The sequence below is a fragment of the Betta splendens genome, chromosome 14 (assembly GCF_900634795.4).
Source record: "Betta splendens chromosome 14, fBetSpl5.4, whole genome shotgun sequence".
NCBI classification, from domain to species: domain Eukaryota; kingdom Metazoa; phylum Chordata; class Actinopteri; order Anabantiformes; family Osphronemidae; genus Betta; species Betta splendens.
The window spans coordinates 11,017,239-11,034,926 of NC_040894.2; the positions used below are offsets into that span (position 1 = coordinate 11,017,239).

At 44.8% G+C, this 17,688-nt stretch overlaps 1 protein-coding gene across 5 annotated transcripts in view; it reads right to left on the reverse strand.

The window, feature by feature from the left end:
• Positions 1-17,688, reverse strand: part of pcdh1a (protocadherin 1a) — a 135,943-nt gene that overhangs the window by 5,180 nt on the left and 113,075 nt on the right. For 4 of the 5 annotated variants that reach the window (XM_029172873.3, XM_041073653.2, XM_029172874.3 and 1 more), the window contains one exon: positions 12,996-13,215. In XM_029172873.3, the coding sequence (XP_029028706.1) occupies positions 12,996-13,215 (220 nt within the window). Of the gene's footprint in view, positions 1-7,163; positions 11,490-12,995; positions 13,216-17,688 lie in introns of those variants that run through there. The other variant, XM_055514609.1, reaches the window with a different exon arrangement.

The window sequence follows — 17,688 nt, forward strand, 5'->3', positions numbered from 1 at the left end:
GAACCGGCGCTCGGCGTCATCGAGGGCCAGAAAATGAGCGTCGACAGCTAAGCGCGCGCGCACCGCGTGCCAAAGCCGCCGCGCTCCTCCGGCGGTGCCGCCGTCGCCGCGCGAGAACATGCAGCGGATGTTCTGGTGCCACTTCTTTTACTGGGCCATTACCTTGTCTGCTCGCTTTCATCTGCATTTCACATGCTTGCATTTATAAAGTAGCTTTGACATATTGTCTGTTCTTCTCAGACGATTTCACAAACGCGAAGGTTCGCGTTCAGCCGCAACCTGTCATGCTGGAGTAATTGTTGCTACATGCTCTCATTAGCGTTCCTCAGGGCTTATAATACGCAGTCACACATGTCAACGCGCAACAACGTTTTACATATAATAATAAATCGCCTACTGTATCGCTATGACAGCATGTTATGATAGGGGATCATTCGCGTAGGCTTGTTTTTTGTTTTTGCAATGACCTTTCTTTCACACTCAGATCTGTCTCCACAAAAAAAAAAAAAAAAAAAAAAATCAATACTGATAATTACATTTTTGTGTCCGCCTTTTGCTGTGGCCATTAGCCATCTGTAGCCGTAGCATCCACTTACAGCGCTAGGATACTGTACTGTCTGGCCCCGCTCACGCTCTCACACTTAGCCGCACTCATCATGGAATATTCGCCGAGCGCGATGATGCAAACCAGTCAACCGCTGGGTGAAGGAGCGGCCAAAGGCACAGTGGGGGGGAAAGAGAGAAAAATTGGTATTTTCTAATCCACTCAGAGGTGTTTTCTGCTGTAGCTATACCTGAAATAAATCTGCTCACAGCCTGGAACAAACCCTTTAGAGTTTATAGTCTTGTGTGTCATGGAGGAAGAGCCAAGGTGGACAATGGAGAACAGATGGGCGAACCACAGCACTATTATACCAGCGGCTGCAAGAGGCTGACTGGATTTAGAGAGCTTGTGATTTGGTTTTGAAGAGCAGTGACTCAATGACATTTCTTCCTCTCTGCACAGCAGATTTTTTTTTTCTCCTCCAGACTTGGAGATAGATTGCACCCAGAGCTTTCTCCCTTCATAATGGGTCAGTCCCATCTGCTTGCTTAAAGCAATATCGGGCGACAAAAAAAAAAAAAAAAAAAGAAAGAGGGAAAAACTAATTTCCACCTTCTACCACCTTCAGTAACACATCGGTGACTCACGGTGAACCTCGGCACAGCTTCCGAACGCACCTCCGAAGCAGAAGCATAACATGCAGCTGCAGAGAGAGAGGGGGGGTTACAGGCACAGCTTAACCCGCCACCCCCCCATCCATGGCTGACAGATACATGTGAGGGGTGGGTTTGCATGCCGCTTGCATCAGGGCGCCAGTGGGAGGTGTGGAGTGTCTGAGGCAGGCTTCCTCATCGTCTGATCCCCTGCCCACGGGCATGGGGGAAGCTGCCTCTTCCTGAGATTTCACACTGCTCCCCTCCGTTTGATTGCAAACGCTGCCTCTCCCCACCGGCTGCTCTCCAGCGCGTGCGCCACGCTGCTATGATCGATGGTGAACAAATATGAGAGACCCGCAGCTCATGAAGGGGATAACGGTGGAAAACAGCTACTGCGGCTCGGCAGTGTGCGGGCGATATTAATGGTGCGTTTGTGGGCCCTGCAAACAGATTGTGTGGCAAATGACGAAGAGAGAGAGAGAGAGAGAGAGAGAAAAAAGTTTCAAGAGAGAGAAACAAAAGGGAAATGTGAGCAGACATTAGCGTCTGGTGCTGGCTATCAGGATAATAAGTTGGTGTGAACGGATTCTGGGGTTGTCATCTTCTGGGAAGAAAACAAGAAACCAGGGTTTTGCATGTTTTTTTTAGCTGTGACATGTCAAGTCTCGTTATTCAAGCGCCCAGAACACTTTCTCACAGTATGCCGAGGTCCACAGTCTTTTTTTTTTTTCCTCCTTTGGCTCCGGAGGGGTGAATTTTTAAAGAGAGCTACAAGCGCACAAACACAGTGTTGACATGCAGATTGTCCCCGCTCGTGCCGACGGAACACAGTGGGGCGGCGTTCGGAACCCGCGCTCGCGCCTTTCGCGCGTCTCCGGCAGCTTTCGGGAAAGTCACGTCACCTCTGCAGGGAGCGACGCGCGAGAGTTAGCTGCAATTAACGGGTTAATTACAGCACGGTAGAATTATCCTCAGGGCGCTTGTTCATTCCAAAGTATGCTGTGTACAGTAGTCCACGTGTTTGCCGGATACTTTGCATCGTAAGCCTATAATTTCTGCGTTGCTAATGAATATTTTCATGTGTCTTGTTTAGTGACAACGTAAAAAGCTACGCATGTAGTGGAGACTTGCACCCAGTTCCTACTTTACAGACAGAGATGCCAGAGGAAGCACCAGACACCTGTGTCAGAGCCTCCTCACAGATTCAGTGTGTTCTGAATCCGTAGCTTCCTGTGCTGGCGAGCCGCCCGCTGACAGGCCCTGATGAGTGGACATGTCGGCCAGAGGCGCGTCAGGAGGAAGCCGCCGCGGCCGGTGCGGCGGGGTGATGGCGCTCCTCCTGTCAGTTCTCCCACCGTCCACCATTTTGTCTGGGAGCTCCTTCATTTGAACACGGCCTTTCGTAACACGGCATTTGACAAAGCCTTAGCACCTGCTGACAGATCGCGCCGTGCACCGGCTCCTCCAATTGAGAAGTTGATGTGCGGCGAGATATGTCAGCCAACACTAAGGCTTTGTCAGCCCGTGACACACACAGGGCATTACTCGGATAAATCGGATCCAAAACATCGGCGGAAACCTTAAAGAGGACGGTGCCGGAGGATAATTTAGTTGTTTTTGTGAGGACTATAATTGTTTCTCTGCTGGAGCACAGGTGTGTTGCGAGGTGAAATGCTCGTGTTCAGAGCAGCTCCGTGCCGCTGCCGACTACAACATGTTTGGCTCGCCGGCCAATTACTGCCTGGAAATTGCATTCTAAACCTTGACAACCTGATATTGATCTAATGCGGCTGCCAATGCAAAAACAAAACAAAGGCATAAACTATTTATTCATCATGTAAATATAATGGGACATTTCGATTAATGATTAGAGCATAAATCCAGCTCTGAGATTCAAGACTGTACTTGACTACATCAATCTAGACCATTAAACAGAACCGCAAGGTAAACACACAGGAGGTCCCCAGATGGACTGAGCCTAAAATCTGCAATAAAATCATCCACTATACTATTTCTTGGACATTTTTGGAGGGAGTTTGATGAGTTGAGGAAGAGATTCACACACAGAGTCGCTTATATACTAAAAACTGGCCTTTGTCCTGAACAGTAATTGCTGCAGTAACTAAATATCAAACCAACAAACCTAAAAAAACAAAAGTGAATTGACATTTGCGCTTCTTGAGTTTACTAGGAAATGATTTTGTAATCTTATTTTTTATGGTACATATGTGATAACCTGGCAGCGTAATTACATTTAGACCCACTCTGCTCCTTCTCCTTCTGGTTTCCTTTACTCTTGAAACAGGAAACCGTGCATTTCCCCATTCAGTTTTGTGTGTAATTTAATTAGAGAAGCTCAAAGAAATGTAGTCTAAGTCCCGGTGCTGTGGGGGTTGTGACTGGACACGTAATACGCTGATGATTCCTTTTTTTGCTTCTTTTGTTAGACTTAAGTCCATTACAAACTCTGCACAGGTCAGGAGAGGAGACGGCTACTACAGGTTGGACGTCCCGCTGTGAGCCGACTCGCACGTCAAACGGCGGCAAACGTCTGTTTGTGGCGAGGATCGGCTAATAATAAAACGTGCAATACTGCATTTGGCTTAATAAGTGGGGACAGCTCGACGATGGAGGTGAAAACCAAGCTGAGAGAAACCAAGACCGAAAATACTTTTTTTGTGAAGTTTATGAGTGATTTAATGTGAAATACTGCCACGATAATTAGAGCGACCATTTTATCACCCAACCCTTCGCTGATTACTGCGTGACATTTACTTGAAGAGTCACTTGTCTATTCCTGTCTCACACCCAAACCTTCTTTCTTCTCTTGTCTGAATGTCTCTTTCTTGCTCCCTGCCTTTGAAGATTTCTTCCTGCTTTAGGCTTTCACATTCGCGCTCTGTGGCCCTTTTCTTGCCACAGTGGCAGCGCTCCACGGCCTCACACCAGCAGGTAGGAGACGTTCCTTTTGCGAACACACAGCCGAGATCAAAAGAGAAAAATCCTGTTCGTGTGCAATAATCTTTTCTTGTTTACCTCCTCAATCCATACACTGCTTAAAGACTCAAACTAATAACCTGTAAGTGGTTTCAACACTAGTCAACATACTAACCTACCGCTAAAACTACTGTCTTGATTAGAAGTTAAAACGCTTTTCCTTTTGTTATGACAACAGATGTAATTTATTTGCATTTATAGGGAAATTAAAGTTTCCTTTTTATGTATCAAAGATCATGTTTTCCCCTTTCATTTAATTCCAATGCATCACTTTCACACTCGCTACATTTTACTCATTGATCTCAGTGACGCGCAGAATGATTGGCTGTTGTTCTTCCACCTCTTTCGATCAAAATGTTATCTCTGTGCTAATTCTGCCTTTGATCTCGGCGGTCCGCGGTGTGAGACCCGGTTAACTTAGGAGATCTAACATTAGCTGCTAATTAACCTAAACCCGTGTAGAAGGCAGAACAGGAAACAGGACAGGACGAACACAGAGGTTTTGTACAATGTAATGACGCGCTGCTCCATCTCAATCACGTCACGTCTTCAAACCAGAACCTGAGCAGTGAGGTCACATGGCCACATACAGTACAGTGTAGTCTGGATGTGTTCCAGGCAAAATGGATGTATCAGCATAAGAGATTTAGAGAGATAACGCTGATATAAAGGGATAAAAGTTAATACGCTCAGATTCGAGCAATACAGTCAGAAGAGGTACATCGCTTTCGTGCCAAGTATGGACAAACATCAGCGTAATCTCCCAAAATCTGATCTTTAGAGTCATGTAAGCAGTCGGTGCAGCGGCTAAATAACCACCCTAGAGAGCCAGGGCTTTATTTGACCATTTACTGTGAATAGAGAGTTGCCGCATGACTGGCAATTCACTAGGAAAGTCAGCATACTCAGGCAGTCAGATGGAAAGCGCTGTTCCCACAACGCTCCGAACAATACAGCCATGCCTTTGGAGCAGGACAATTCAAATTTATAACATGATGAAATATGAAAATTGCCTTTTGTGTAGCGGCGAGGCGACGGGAGAAGAACTGCAGCAGTCTCTCATTGCTGCTCTGCCCATCTATACTCTCTGCCAGGCGAAAGCCGTTCTGACAAGGCTTTGATTAGGGGGAAGTGGAGAACATATTACATGGATTCAAGAACATGACTGAATATATAATTATTGAGGGAAACTGCAAATTTCCGTCTTTAAATATGGACTTAAAGAGAAATGCGGACACAGAAAGCAGCGGGGGGTCGTCGTGTTGACTTCTGAGGCCAGCGTGAATCCCGCCCCCCCGTTGTTGCCTACTGATCTATTGCTTTTAGCTGCCCGTGTTTGATTGACTTTTATAAGCTCTGGCATGGTGAAGAGGGGTCGACATTTATGTTGTTTGATAGTGTTGAAACCCTCCGACAGGAATAGCCGTCCAGCCAAGCAACACCTCCGACCCAATCATTGCTCAGGTGCTGTAGTAAATGTGCAAGACAGGCTGGGCCTCTTACTTTGGTTAATTGAATAAGGACCACACCTGCACTTCCCCGCTGTCTTGTATATAAAAGCAGCAACATAAATGTTTTATCACATTAAAATGTCATAAAGGGACACATGCACTGCATTATGATATAATAAAATGAAAATGTAATGAAGGGTAAATGAGGTCACGTAAACATTACAGGTACCCTGATTTACAGTACTTGGTTCACACTCAATTTCATTTTTTTTCTTGTCGGGGGTGTTTTTAACAAAAGTTAAGCATATTTACTGTGATTTAGTGTTGTGTGATTGTGGCCACTACTGAGCTAAATTGAGGCACTTGAGAGCACAGGAGCAACATTATTAACAACAACAAAGCAAGGAAGCCGCACGAGATGGAAAACATACAGCAAATGGACAACAACAGTAAACATCGCTGTCATCTTCTTTTTTTTCATTAAAGTGGCTGCTCCTGCCATCTGTTTCTCCAGCGCCTGTGGTGGCTGAGCGTTTGATGGGTACCTCATCTCCAGGCAAGAGACTGTTTCAAGTCGACAGCTCATCAAGGAGAGTGACAACTGTTGGGGCCGCGCGGCACGAGCTACAAAACGCGGAAGCGGACTTGACCTCTCGCCGGCCCGTCGACTCGCGTGGACGTGGACTCACGATGGACGACGAAGGATTGACTCAAGTACGGAGTCTAATCATTAAGGATCCTGCGGCGCAAGTCACACCGCCGTGCAATATTCTGTTAGTATTACTCTACTTGACATAAGAGCAAGGACGCCGTTTGGGGATTTTCACAGCACATAGTTCGAGGTGAGTTTTAAAAACTAGTAAGTAATCGCTCAGTGGCACCGATTAAAAGCCTGTAAAGATAAAGTGAATATTCAGTAAATTGTTAGTTCTGTCACCTTGAATGCAAATGAGTGTAACATTTATTTTCCAAAGGTTAAGCATTGCTAATCCAAGTCATTATATTTTGTCTTATAGCATGTAAACTGCTGAATTTGTTGTCTGAAATCTTAATAATTTACCCCTTTACCAAGATGAAGAGGAACAAAAACATCCTGCAGGTTTCACCTATGGACTGTGGCGCTTTCACAGCATGTAGTCATTTTGTAAGGGACCTCAACTGCGGCAAATTCTAAGATATCTTCAACTGACTGTGAGAAAGCCTTAAAGCAAGAGCGACTCTATTCCTCTGTGACTCACTGGAAATAAGGAAATGCATGTCAGACCCATACAGTACAATTCCAGTCCCTCAAGTGCCATCCATCATTGAAGGGCAGAACACTAGTTGGAGGGAGGTTCGGCGTCTCCCGGTCCCCATCACACTATGATGGAGAGGTGACCCCCAGGGCCTTTCTCTGCCGGCTTGAGCTGCCTGACCAACTGAGGTTGAAGTGGATCTGGCCCCCAGCCAGCACCCCCCCCCCCCCCCCCACCCCCCCACCCCCACTCTACCTGCTCTGCAAATCACATTCGGGGTAAGACTGGGCGAGACCCGCTGAGAGCAGCCCAGCTCCCCCCACCGCTTTCTATTTTTGCCTCCACAATTATCCGTTAAAGTTTCAAACCAGAATCCCGGGGACCTGCCAGCGGACACTCGACTAAAAGCAGCCACGAGCGTCGCCGGACTAATTAAGGAGGCTTTCTCCAGCCGTGCTTTCAAGCGCGCCGCCCGCCACCTCCAAACCTGCAGCCTCGGCGCGCTGCGTTCCAAACTGGCTGGCGTGGCAGGCGCAGGCAGCGCGATCCAGATTTTTGGCTAAGTATAAAGAGCCGTCCACTCTTGTACGAGTAATACACTGGCACATCTAAAGCTTAGGCAGACTGGCTCACTCATTCATTTTACAAGCTTAGTGCTAAAACCAGACATTTTCAGCAGTGGCGTGGTGTTAAAAGCACTATTTATGGAACCTAATGTGTGCTTATATGCATGTACTTTCCTTTCTGCACATAATTCAGAGCACTCATCTGAGTGTTCATCCATTCTATATACATGTGAATAAGAGCTGAGTAGCTTGTGTAGACCTCAATTAAAATGAAGGAGACTGGGATTCCATCCCTTCGCAATATTTTAGAAAACTACTAAATCTCTTATGATTTTAGTTTTCTACTTTTTAATTATGCAGGTAAAAGATGGCTTTATTATTTATACAGTACAACTGTTTTCTTCATTTTGGAGATATTTCTTCCTGTATTTATAAAACTGAAAACAAACCGCTAAAATAACACAGCTACCTGCAAGTACCGGAGCTGCAGTACAGTACAGTACATACAGTTTAGGCTTTGACAACAACATGCTGTTATCAGTGATGTTACCAGAATTTTCTAGTCGGCCGCACACAATGATGAAACTACAGAGAAACCCCGTCTACGTGTGAAAGACATACGGGGAGATTTATTGAGATAATGGGCCTTCTATTCTGGTTCCATCTAGATTTCACATGTGGCTGCAACCCCTGTCACACAATAAGCCGGCTCCATACTTTGCTGCAGTTAATGGTCTGAGCCGTGCTACTGTGTATTCTCTCGCCCATAGTCCTGTTGAAAGGTCTGGCCTGTCTGAAATCATTTGACAAACGATGTAATGAGCGCGCCCGTGGTTCGAGATGAGAGCGCCGGTCACATTGTTAGTGATCACGCGAGCGAAAGCACACTTTCAGATTCAAATTGGCCGAAGAGGAATCGAGACACATTCAAAATCGGCTCCATTTTCGGACTTAGCGGCGCCGTCCCATAAAGTCATTGCTTTACTAAGCCATTGTCCACGGTGTGAAAGACTAATCCAGGTTAGAGAGTTTAATTCTGCTCCAGTTATGCTCTTCTAGTGACCTATTTGTTCTAGTATAAAATTACAAACCACTGGACTGGGGGGTGGTTACAAACAGCAGCAGAGCATAATGTGTGTGCTAGAATGAGCTCAGGATTATAGCTGTATTACTCATGACAACTTGCCTCAGGGGACCACTTGTAAGGACATTTTTTTTTTCCACAGAAGCCTCCACAAAACTGCCAGTCCTGTGACCTGTCCCTCCCCGGGTGGTGGCGGTTCCAGCTCTGGATGGCATAGGCCACTGTGCTAATATAGGCTGGCGTGGTCTCCTCCACTCAATAGTACTAACAGGCAGGCATTCTGACAAGGCACGATGACATCTGCTTGAGGAAACCTACACCACTGCATCAGCATGCTTTATTGGCACCCAGGCAGGGAACCAAGCTGGCACTCGTAGGACAGGCAAGCTCCATTAAGCCGGGGCTCTGTCTTCCAGGCTGCACAACATCTTCCTCCACATCTTTCTTTATTTAAAATGTTTATCAGTCAACACAAACGAGATAGGGAACCCGGTTACAGCGGTGATGGTTAAAAGAGGGCCTAGAACGCAACCCCACTGACAGGAGTTCAAAAAGAACAAATATGCTATTCTACATGCGTCAGCTGAGATCTAAGGCAGCAAAATCAGACAGCATCACTAAAGAAGCTCATTATCATGCAAATGCCATTTTCTCCCCCATTTTATCTCACCCCGGTGAACGGGCTGCGTATCTGTGCGGAGGAAGACCTCGCACCGGGCGGCCAGCCACCTCAACATGTACCCATCTGTGGTCAGCTGAGCTTGTGTGTGTGTGTGGTGAGCCGGGTCCACCTGCGTCCTGCCACTCGGGCCCTCACATGACGGCCCCAGGGCTGCCTCTGGTTGCCAGAATGGTGATTATTGTCTGGGTTGGACCGGCGATGACGGGCTGTTAAACCTTAGGGTCAAGAACGCAGAAGACGCCTATGACATCACTATGAACCTACCTTCATAGACTGTCTGATTAAGCTACTTCTTCAACACCGTGGTCTGGCAAGCTTACAAAATCAAAAAGCTATTTCTGAGTTGACACCACCGGGAGAATTCATTTTGGTTGGGGGTTATGTAAAATGTTTGGTTAGAGGTAGTATCAGAGGCCGGAGATGTCCTCACAAGTAGTGTGTGTGGGTGTGTGTGTGTGTATTATTTATAGTCTTAGTATATCCTCAACATGCCCTTTTCAATTTGAGTCAAAGATAATGCAGCAAAGATAAGTGCACTTTAGAGTAAAGAAGCGAATAAAATATTTATTAATCTATCATAAAGTATCAGGTTTCCACTAACAAAAACTTTTAAGTGTTTTTTGTCTTAATAACATTTTACATGCATTTCTATTTTATTTTATTGGACTTAAATTAATTTGGAAAGACCAGTATCCAAGCCCATGACGCCCCCCCCTACTCGAAACCTTAGATTACAAAGGAGCCCAGTCTCCAATGGATTCATTCTCCCAGCAAACAAATCAGCGTCCAACCCTTTGCTCTGACCATGATTTGCTATGTGATTAAAAGTGTCTGAGATGCTGTGGACGGCCAGATGGACCAAGCTGGTCCTTGATCTTCCTTCCTCTGATTTCGCCGTGGAGGACAAATCACGCATCTTGACAACAACCAGATATACAAGATAAGCAGTTTCCATGCTGTCTGAACGAATCAATTTAAAGGGAATTACAGAGCTCAGTGATTATGATGAGAGTATATTAAAGGAAAATGGCGCTATAATCAAAATGATTTAGAGATTTGGGGGGCGATGCATCACCCAGCAACGTGGGAAAAAAACACGCCTGCAGAAACACACACACACAAACGCATGCATGTGATGGATAAATATTTCTGATGAGATTAACCAACAGTTGAGCACTGTGCACGTTACATGCACGAATACTCATGTGAAAAACACACATGGGGAAAGTGAAACGGAGAACACTCTAACACAGCCCGGAGACAAGAATTACCCAAAAAAAGAAGTGGGAGGAGGGAGCAGCTGCTCAGGCATACGAAAAAAGCAACTCCCCAAATTAATTGCTGCAGATCAGGCAGAATACATGTCATATATCAGAAATTTTATGACTGGAGTTTGAATCGACTCTTAATTTCAGAGCCAAGCGCCCGTCGGGAATATGCTGATGTCTACTTCGGTGAAGCAGAGAGCCTGTTAAAGTGCACACGCGCTGTCGGGAGGAGGCCGCACTGGACCGGCCACTGAGCCACGACTTCAGCGGGTCACCTAATACCAGGCTAATATGGAGAGGAGAGAAAAGATATGATTCATGCCGTCATTTCAACAAATAGCTCAACTAAAATGCACCATAAACTATACAGCTCTCTGCATACGCTGTAGGCCACACTCTCCAAATGCAGATCAGCCCCTGTCATGGTTCAACTTGTTTAGCAAAACACATCCGTGTCAATATTTCGGGGACCCACTGATGCAAAGGCTGCCAGTCTGGGGTTCATATATTGTATTTCATCCTACTTAAATGGAATGACACATCACGCTCACCTCGCCATTTTTTGCCTGTCACTCATCTCTACTGCAATGAACAAAGCTCTGCACCAGTACAACCTGTCACTCTGCCACTCAAACGCGGGGAAAAAAGAGGGGGCCCACGTCACGGGCCAGGTGGAGCTGGGGAGGAATCCCTCCGTCTTGTTATATTTTTGTCTAATCCTTCATTTTGTGTGTATGGCTCTGTGTTATCTCCCTGAAGTGGGAATCACATTTTAATTATGTCTAGCCTCAGTTAGAAGTTCATCTTTGCATCTCCGGGTCCTGTGCGCTCTTCCTATGGGCTTTGCCTCCCTGTCAGACACTCCAGTCTCCATCTCTCTGTCACAATCTAACGTCTCCCCCATCTTGTGCCATCTTTTCATGCTTTAACTGCTCCATCTCCACTCGCGATCTTGTTCGCCTGCTGCCGACAACAAAGAGCACCCTGTCTGACAAAGCTCTGTGTTCTGCGGAAGGGAAAAAACACAGTAAATAGAAAAAAAAGAAACAGAAAATGCATATATAATACGCATCCATCCCAAGTGCAGGGAGCAAATGCAAATAAGCAGCTGTTGATTCTTGGCTCATAAGCAGTTAGCCTTTGTATAGGCAAACTAAATGTATTTATTAAATGAGATGTTAAGTGTTCTCTGACCTCATGGGACCAGAGGGAAGAGCAAAATTGGCTGCCCTCTCCTACACACTCTGCACCCCCAGCTCCGCTTGAAATGCGGTGTCACTAACTGACATAAACGAACAAACAACTATTTGCAATGGAGACGAGTAAGCCCACTAATGAGATCCAACGCAGCCGTCTAGTAAAGAGGCAGTGCAGCACAATGCGAGATATTACACTAATAATAGAACTCTGTCATCCGCCGCGCTGACATGCGGGTGACACATTTTAGCCTTTGATCCTGCGACGTTTTGCAGCTGGGATCCAAGCAGACTTTATTTTCCCCCGCGCCAGAACTCTCTCCACGCTCCGAGGTGTACAGTGTCATTGACGAATGATACATATGTGGCTTCTTCACGCACTCTGTGACAAAGTAGCTGTCAATGTTGATCAACGGCTCTATCAGGTCCTCGCTCGTACAGTAGATGCCGCTTCCTGTCGAAATCCACACTTTTGGGGCGGGGAGGTTTGGTCGAGATTAAGCGACACGATGAACTAACGGTGAGGGGAGGGGGAGTTTGGCTGCGCGTCCTACAGTAGGTGAGGCGCGAAGTGGCACCGTGTGAAAGTGTCTGATGCCGAGCGGAGCGGCGCAGAAAAATATAATAACAGGAAATGCAGCGTGTGAATTAGTTATCATAGTGTGTTACAAGACAGGTAATGGATTATGTTTGCCAGCTTAAGGCGGAAAAATTGTTTATTATGATACACAATTGACAGAATGACAGCTATAGCTTCAGTTATGACTTTCTAATATGGACCTATGCTGTGGACTGATTGCGGTGCCTGCAATTTATGGCTCCTGCACACCTACTGTAAGCTGCAGTGGAGCTCAGGTCCAACTGGAGGCATGGGAATACATACAGTAAACACAGTGTTGACTGCACAGATGTCATGGTTCAGATTTACTTAGAGGGCAAATGCTCCATTAGTTTGGCTTTTTAATTAGCACAGCAGTGAGAGGGGGTCATTAAGTATGTCTGACAGAGGAGCTGCTGATGAGGAGGATGGAGGCGCTGCCGAGGCTGGCCCCGGTAACTCGCACGCACGCGCCCACGCAGACACCTACACAAGTCGGGATCTGCTTATAAACCGATAACATTCGACTCAGCCAGCGACGCAGCAAGACACCAGCGGCCCGTTTGCCACATTTCCTCTCCAAAACGGCCACAGAGCACAAGGAAAACGCCAGCGACCGCACGCAAACACACAACGCGCAGACAGCCTATTAAGGCCATTTACATTTAAATGCATATTCATACGAAGATGACAGAGCGGAGATGAATTTTCACGGTACCATTTTCCGGGTGCTCGTTCTCTCCGATGCTGCCATCTGGAGTGGTTCTCTCGTAGTGGTCCTCTGGCAGGGTCAGGGGTCCGATGCGCGGACCAGACGATGACTTGCTGCTGGGAGTCTCAGATTCCTCCAAGCCACTGTCATAGTAACTGTGCTGCGAGGCATCCTGCAGGTCCTGCACGGGGTTGGTGGTGGAGAAGGTCACTCGCCGATGGGGATGCTGCGGAAAAAAAGAGAGACGACAAATTAATTTCTTCAAAAAGAAAGAAAAACTATTTGTCTTTCCTTTTTTTAAGTCCATTACGGCTGCATGGACACAGTTCGGCTTTAAAAGTCTACTCTTTTTAGACTACTGTCAGAATTTAGCTAGTGTCAAGATCAGTGATTAAAAGTCTGAAAATAGAATTAAATATTAAACATTTTTTAATATTAAAGAGCCATTTGAACTATTTTTATTCTACAGATTATATAAGGTGAAAATATAGGAACACAGTGAGCTCATGAAGTCCAAAGAATGACTTTGCTAATTACTGTAGCTGCAGCAGGATTTGAATATATTGACACCAAAGAAATACATAATACAACTATTAAATTATCTCAATGTACTACGCCAAAACTTTAAATATTTCAGCATGAAGGATGTACTTAAGTGGTGCGTATCCCTGACGCTGTCCTGCATGATTCACATCTATTTGTACGCAGTGTACAATGAATAAGAGGATTACTGTATGTTTAAGAGATTAGCTTAATATGGCTATAAATGCTACCCATATTTTTGCACCAAGACTGTTACTACGTATGCTCACAGTGTCTCTGTGTCAAATCAATTTGTCCAATTTTAAATAATATAAACATAAAATAAAATAACAGGTACAGTATAAATCCAGCCAATGGAATTTAAAGGTGTCTATTTACTGTCTTATTCATTTTCCATCTTATCATGAGCTCCAGATGGAAATGGTTTACAATATGTATTGAGAAATAACAATGTACGAGTGCCACATGCGTGCCAACTATTTCAACACTTATACTGAGAGCATTTATTTGCATAGAAGTAGATTTTATATACAACTGCAGCATACAAAGACGTTCCTATGTATGGAGACAAAGTCTCTGCTATTGTATGGACGCAAAGGCAAACGCTGCAGTATAAACATGTGTCCCAGAGATTGAATATGTCAAAAAACTCTATTACTACCGTTATTATCAATATTAGTCAGACACAAGTTTCATTTCCTAAATCTGCGACTGCCAAATGAATTCTAATGACAATGATGGTACACTAAGCAGCAGTCCCAGCGAGCAACTTTCCATCTCCATATTTTAATATCTTCCTTTTCCACAGCTTTGATGTTTAACCAAGCAGAAAGCAACATAACATTTCTGCAATTTAAGTAAAAAATAAATGCCAAGGAGACCAAAATAGGACTAACTGAAAGAATAAACAATCGTAACACAGTTTCCTCCATCACTGTTTTACCAGCATTAAAATCTGATTTGTACTTATGATATTTTATGAAGGCCTGAATGAATGTTTTTAAAACACTGATGAAATCTTAAATATGATCTGAAGATGAGTGTGGTGGCACTGTAAAAAAAAATCATTCAAGATCACACCCTATATCAAATTGAATGGCTTGTAAATACAGTTAGGAGACCATTAAATTTCCTTCTCCAAAGATCAGTTTACTAATGGCTACTTCCCACCGATCCACAACAGAAAGATGACTCCTCACAGAGCACAAGCAGTCATACTCCACCCTCCACCCCGCAGCCCAGCCCAGCCCACACACACACACACACACACACACACACACACACACACACACACACACACACACACACACACACACACACACACACACACACACACACACACGGAACGCCCCTCGTAAAAGTCAGGAAAACACTGATACAGCACAACAGGCCTGCCTCTGCTGCACGAGCCGGGTGCCGATCAATACCGCAGGTCTGTGCTTTCCACGTTCGACCACTTTTCTGGCAAACAAATCCATGGCAGAAATCATTCGAACCATCAGCCTTTTAGTACATGTGCGCCAGATGTTGAGAAAGCTTTTAGAGCTTAGGTAAGTGCCATCAACTCTGCCTTCTTAATACAGTGAGTTAACTGGAAAAGGCTCCAAGAAACCCACTTCATCTGCTCATCGTCGCAGCCAGATTCATTTCACTGCACAGGTGCCGCTCCTGGTCGTCCACCAAAACACTACAGAAACATAGACAAACAGGAAATAGCACGAGCGCACCATATGATTTGCTTTTGCTGCACTGAGGACATAAAGAGCTCACCTGGACCTGCACCCTATAATCCAACCTCAGCTGCATCCATAACACATTCATTTATTATGGACTTGGTGTCTTTTAATCAAAATGGAAGATCCTTGAAACATGTTGAAACAATGGCTTGTTATGTATTTTTAAAGCCCATGCTACGATGAGAAAATAAGGGAATTGGGAGATGTTGAATAAAATATGATATTTGTTTTCTTTCTATTAAAGATGCTCTTTGATTAGTGCATATACACAGTGATATGTTTAACTAAAAATGTGCTCATCGGCTGTGTGCTGAGTTAAAAATACAATACAGCCATAGCAATGAGATTTCATACTACATAGTGATATACTGAGGAGCAGAGTGAACTGATGCCAGCACTACATTAAGCCGTGTACTGTACCTCTATAATCAGGAGGCAATACAAAGTGTGAAAACGGTCCATGCTTAAGAGAAAGTGTGAACACAAAACTTGTCCATCACTCCAGACAATAGTTGGCCTTTGTATTATTGCTCCTGTGCTGCTTTAACAGATTTAATTATATGGAATCATATATTTCAGTGGCACAATCTTCAAATATGATTGCAGGTCTCTGAATCTCCATCCCCATAAATGTGAGAGGGCATTTAGTTGTTTAAATATGGATTATTGCTTAAACTTCTCCCCAAGGCATCGCTCATGTTTCCTGGGTATGATAACTAGCTGGGGCTGCAGAGATGGTAAATAGATTCTCCTTTTAGTCTGAGCACAAATCCTCCGCCAGGCCTTGGGGGCTGTGGGGATGCGGTAAGATGGAAGGGCCGAGGGTCTGAGCAGGAGTAGGGAGTTGGTCAGGCAGACATGGACAACGCTTTGGCTGCGGGGGACGAGCAGAAGGATTAGATTCTGGGAGACTGGAGGCGGCAGTGTGGGATTGTTTGGCCATTGTGGCAGGAGTGAGAGGCTATGGGGCTGAGAATGAAAGAGGGGACATTTATGATGACATCTGAATTCATAACCCCATTTACACTGGGCGGAAATGGCCTCGTTTATAAGCCCAGTAATCCCAAAGCAGATGCAAGATACAGCAGGATCCTGTCTTTACAAAGGGACCAAGACATATTTTAATGCAGCAATAAACAAAAATCATCCACTGGCTGCTCAGAGCTCCTGTAGCCCTTCGGAGACCATCTTCTCTGTCCAACTGCCAGAAACCATACATGCGAGTTAGTGCCTCAGAATGATTCCAAGCCACACATGGTTCTACAGTAGCTGGAGATTTCTATTGATGCTCTCGTGTGCCAAAGACAGAGGCTGCCAGTTAGATAATTAAGTCGTTATGTCTTCAGATCAGCGGTTTGCACCGTAGAATAATATACTGTATAATAATGCCTCATGGTCAAGTGGAGAACGTTAGAAGTTATATAAGCCTGTTGACAATTTTCTCTGTACTATACAAAACCTGTTATTCTTAAGTGAACACAAAGAGGGGAATGAAAACGGCTTATTAATGTTCTAACCATCCTGTTTGCAGTTGTAGAGCTACACAGTATAACACCTCTCCTTCCTTTCAACACCCTCCCTAATTAGGCCCATTATGCGTTCATCTTAACTTTTATAATAAGTACAATAACAAGGTGAAAATTTAAATTAGAAAAGGCTTCTTCATTTACAGACTTGTTTAGTATTAAAGCTTTTCTGACAGAATGTCCTTCTGATTGGAAAGTTCACTCAAAGGGCTGCTTTTCAAAAATCAAGTAATATTATCGCTCTAATATTTAATCAGAAAACTAATCAGCTTGATTAATCATCTGTTCGACTATATAGCTCCGAAAGAAAATAATTAGTGGTTGTAGCATTAAATAGCAGCGTCTTTAAAAAGCATCTGAACTTTGAATCTGGAGCAACAGGAAGCTTGGGCAACTTGTTGGACTTGAAGGTCGGCTTTGCTAATTAACAGAACTGTTTGATGTGACATTACCGTATGTACATGTATGTAGGGAAAAAATATACAGTAAGTGATTATCTATCTTAGTTTAGGGCCAAGGGGGAGAGAAACCAGATGAACTCTGACAGTACAGTAGTTTATGTTAAAGCTGGTGAAGTGGGAGAATGAAGGTTTCATTAAGCAAATCTTAATCTGCATCCACGGCTGATTTGATGTCTGATTTTGAAATCCATCCTCACTGGCCTTGACAACCGCTCCAATCTGATACACGACAGCGATGCCGAGTCCAGAGATTTGTGATCTGGACTGCGGCTCTGGCTGCGAATGCTTGAAAAAACATACATCAAGCACCTCCGTCATTAATGTTGTCTGGTGTGATGGAGAACTTCTGCACAGAGACTAGATACTGCTATAGTGTGAAGAGGGAGAGGATACATCTCCATTATTCAGCCTCTGGCTCTAGGTTCGTGTCTGT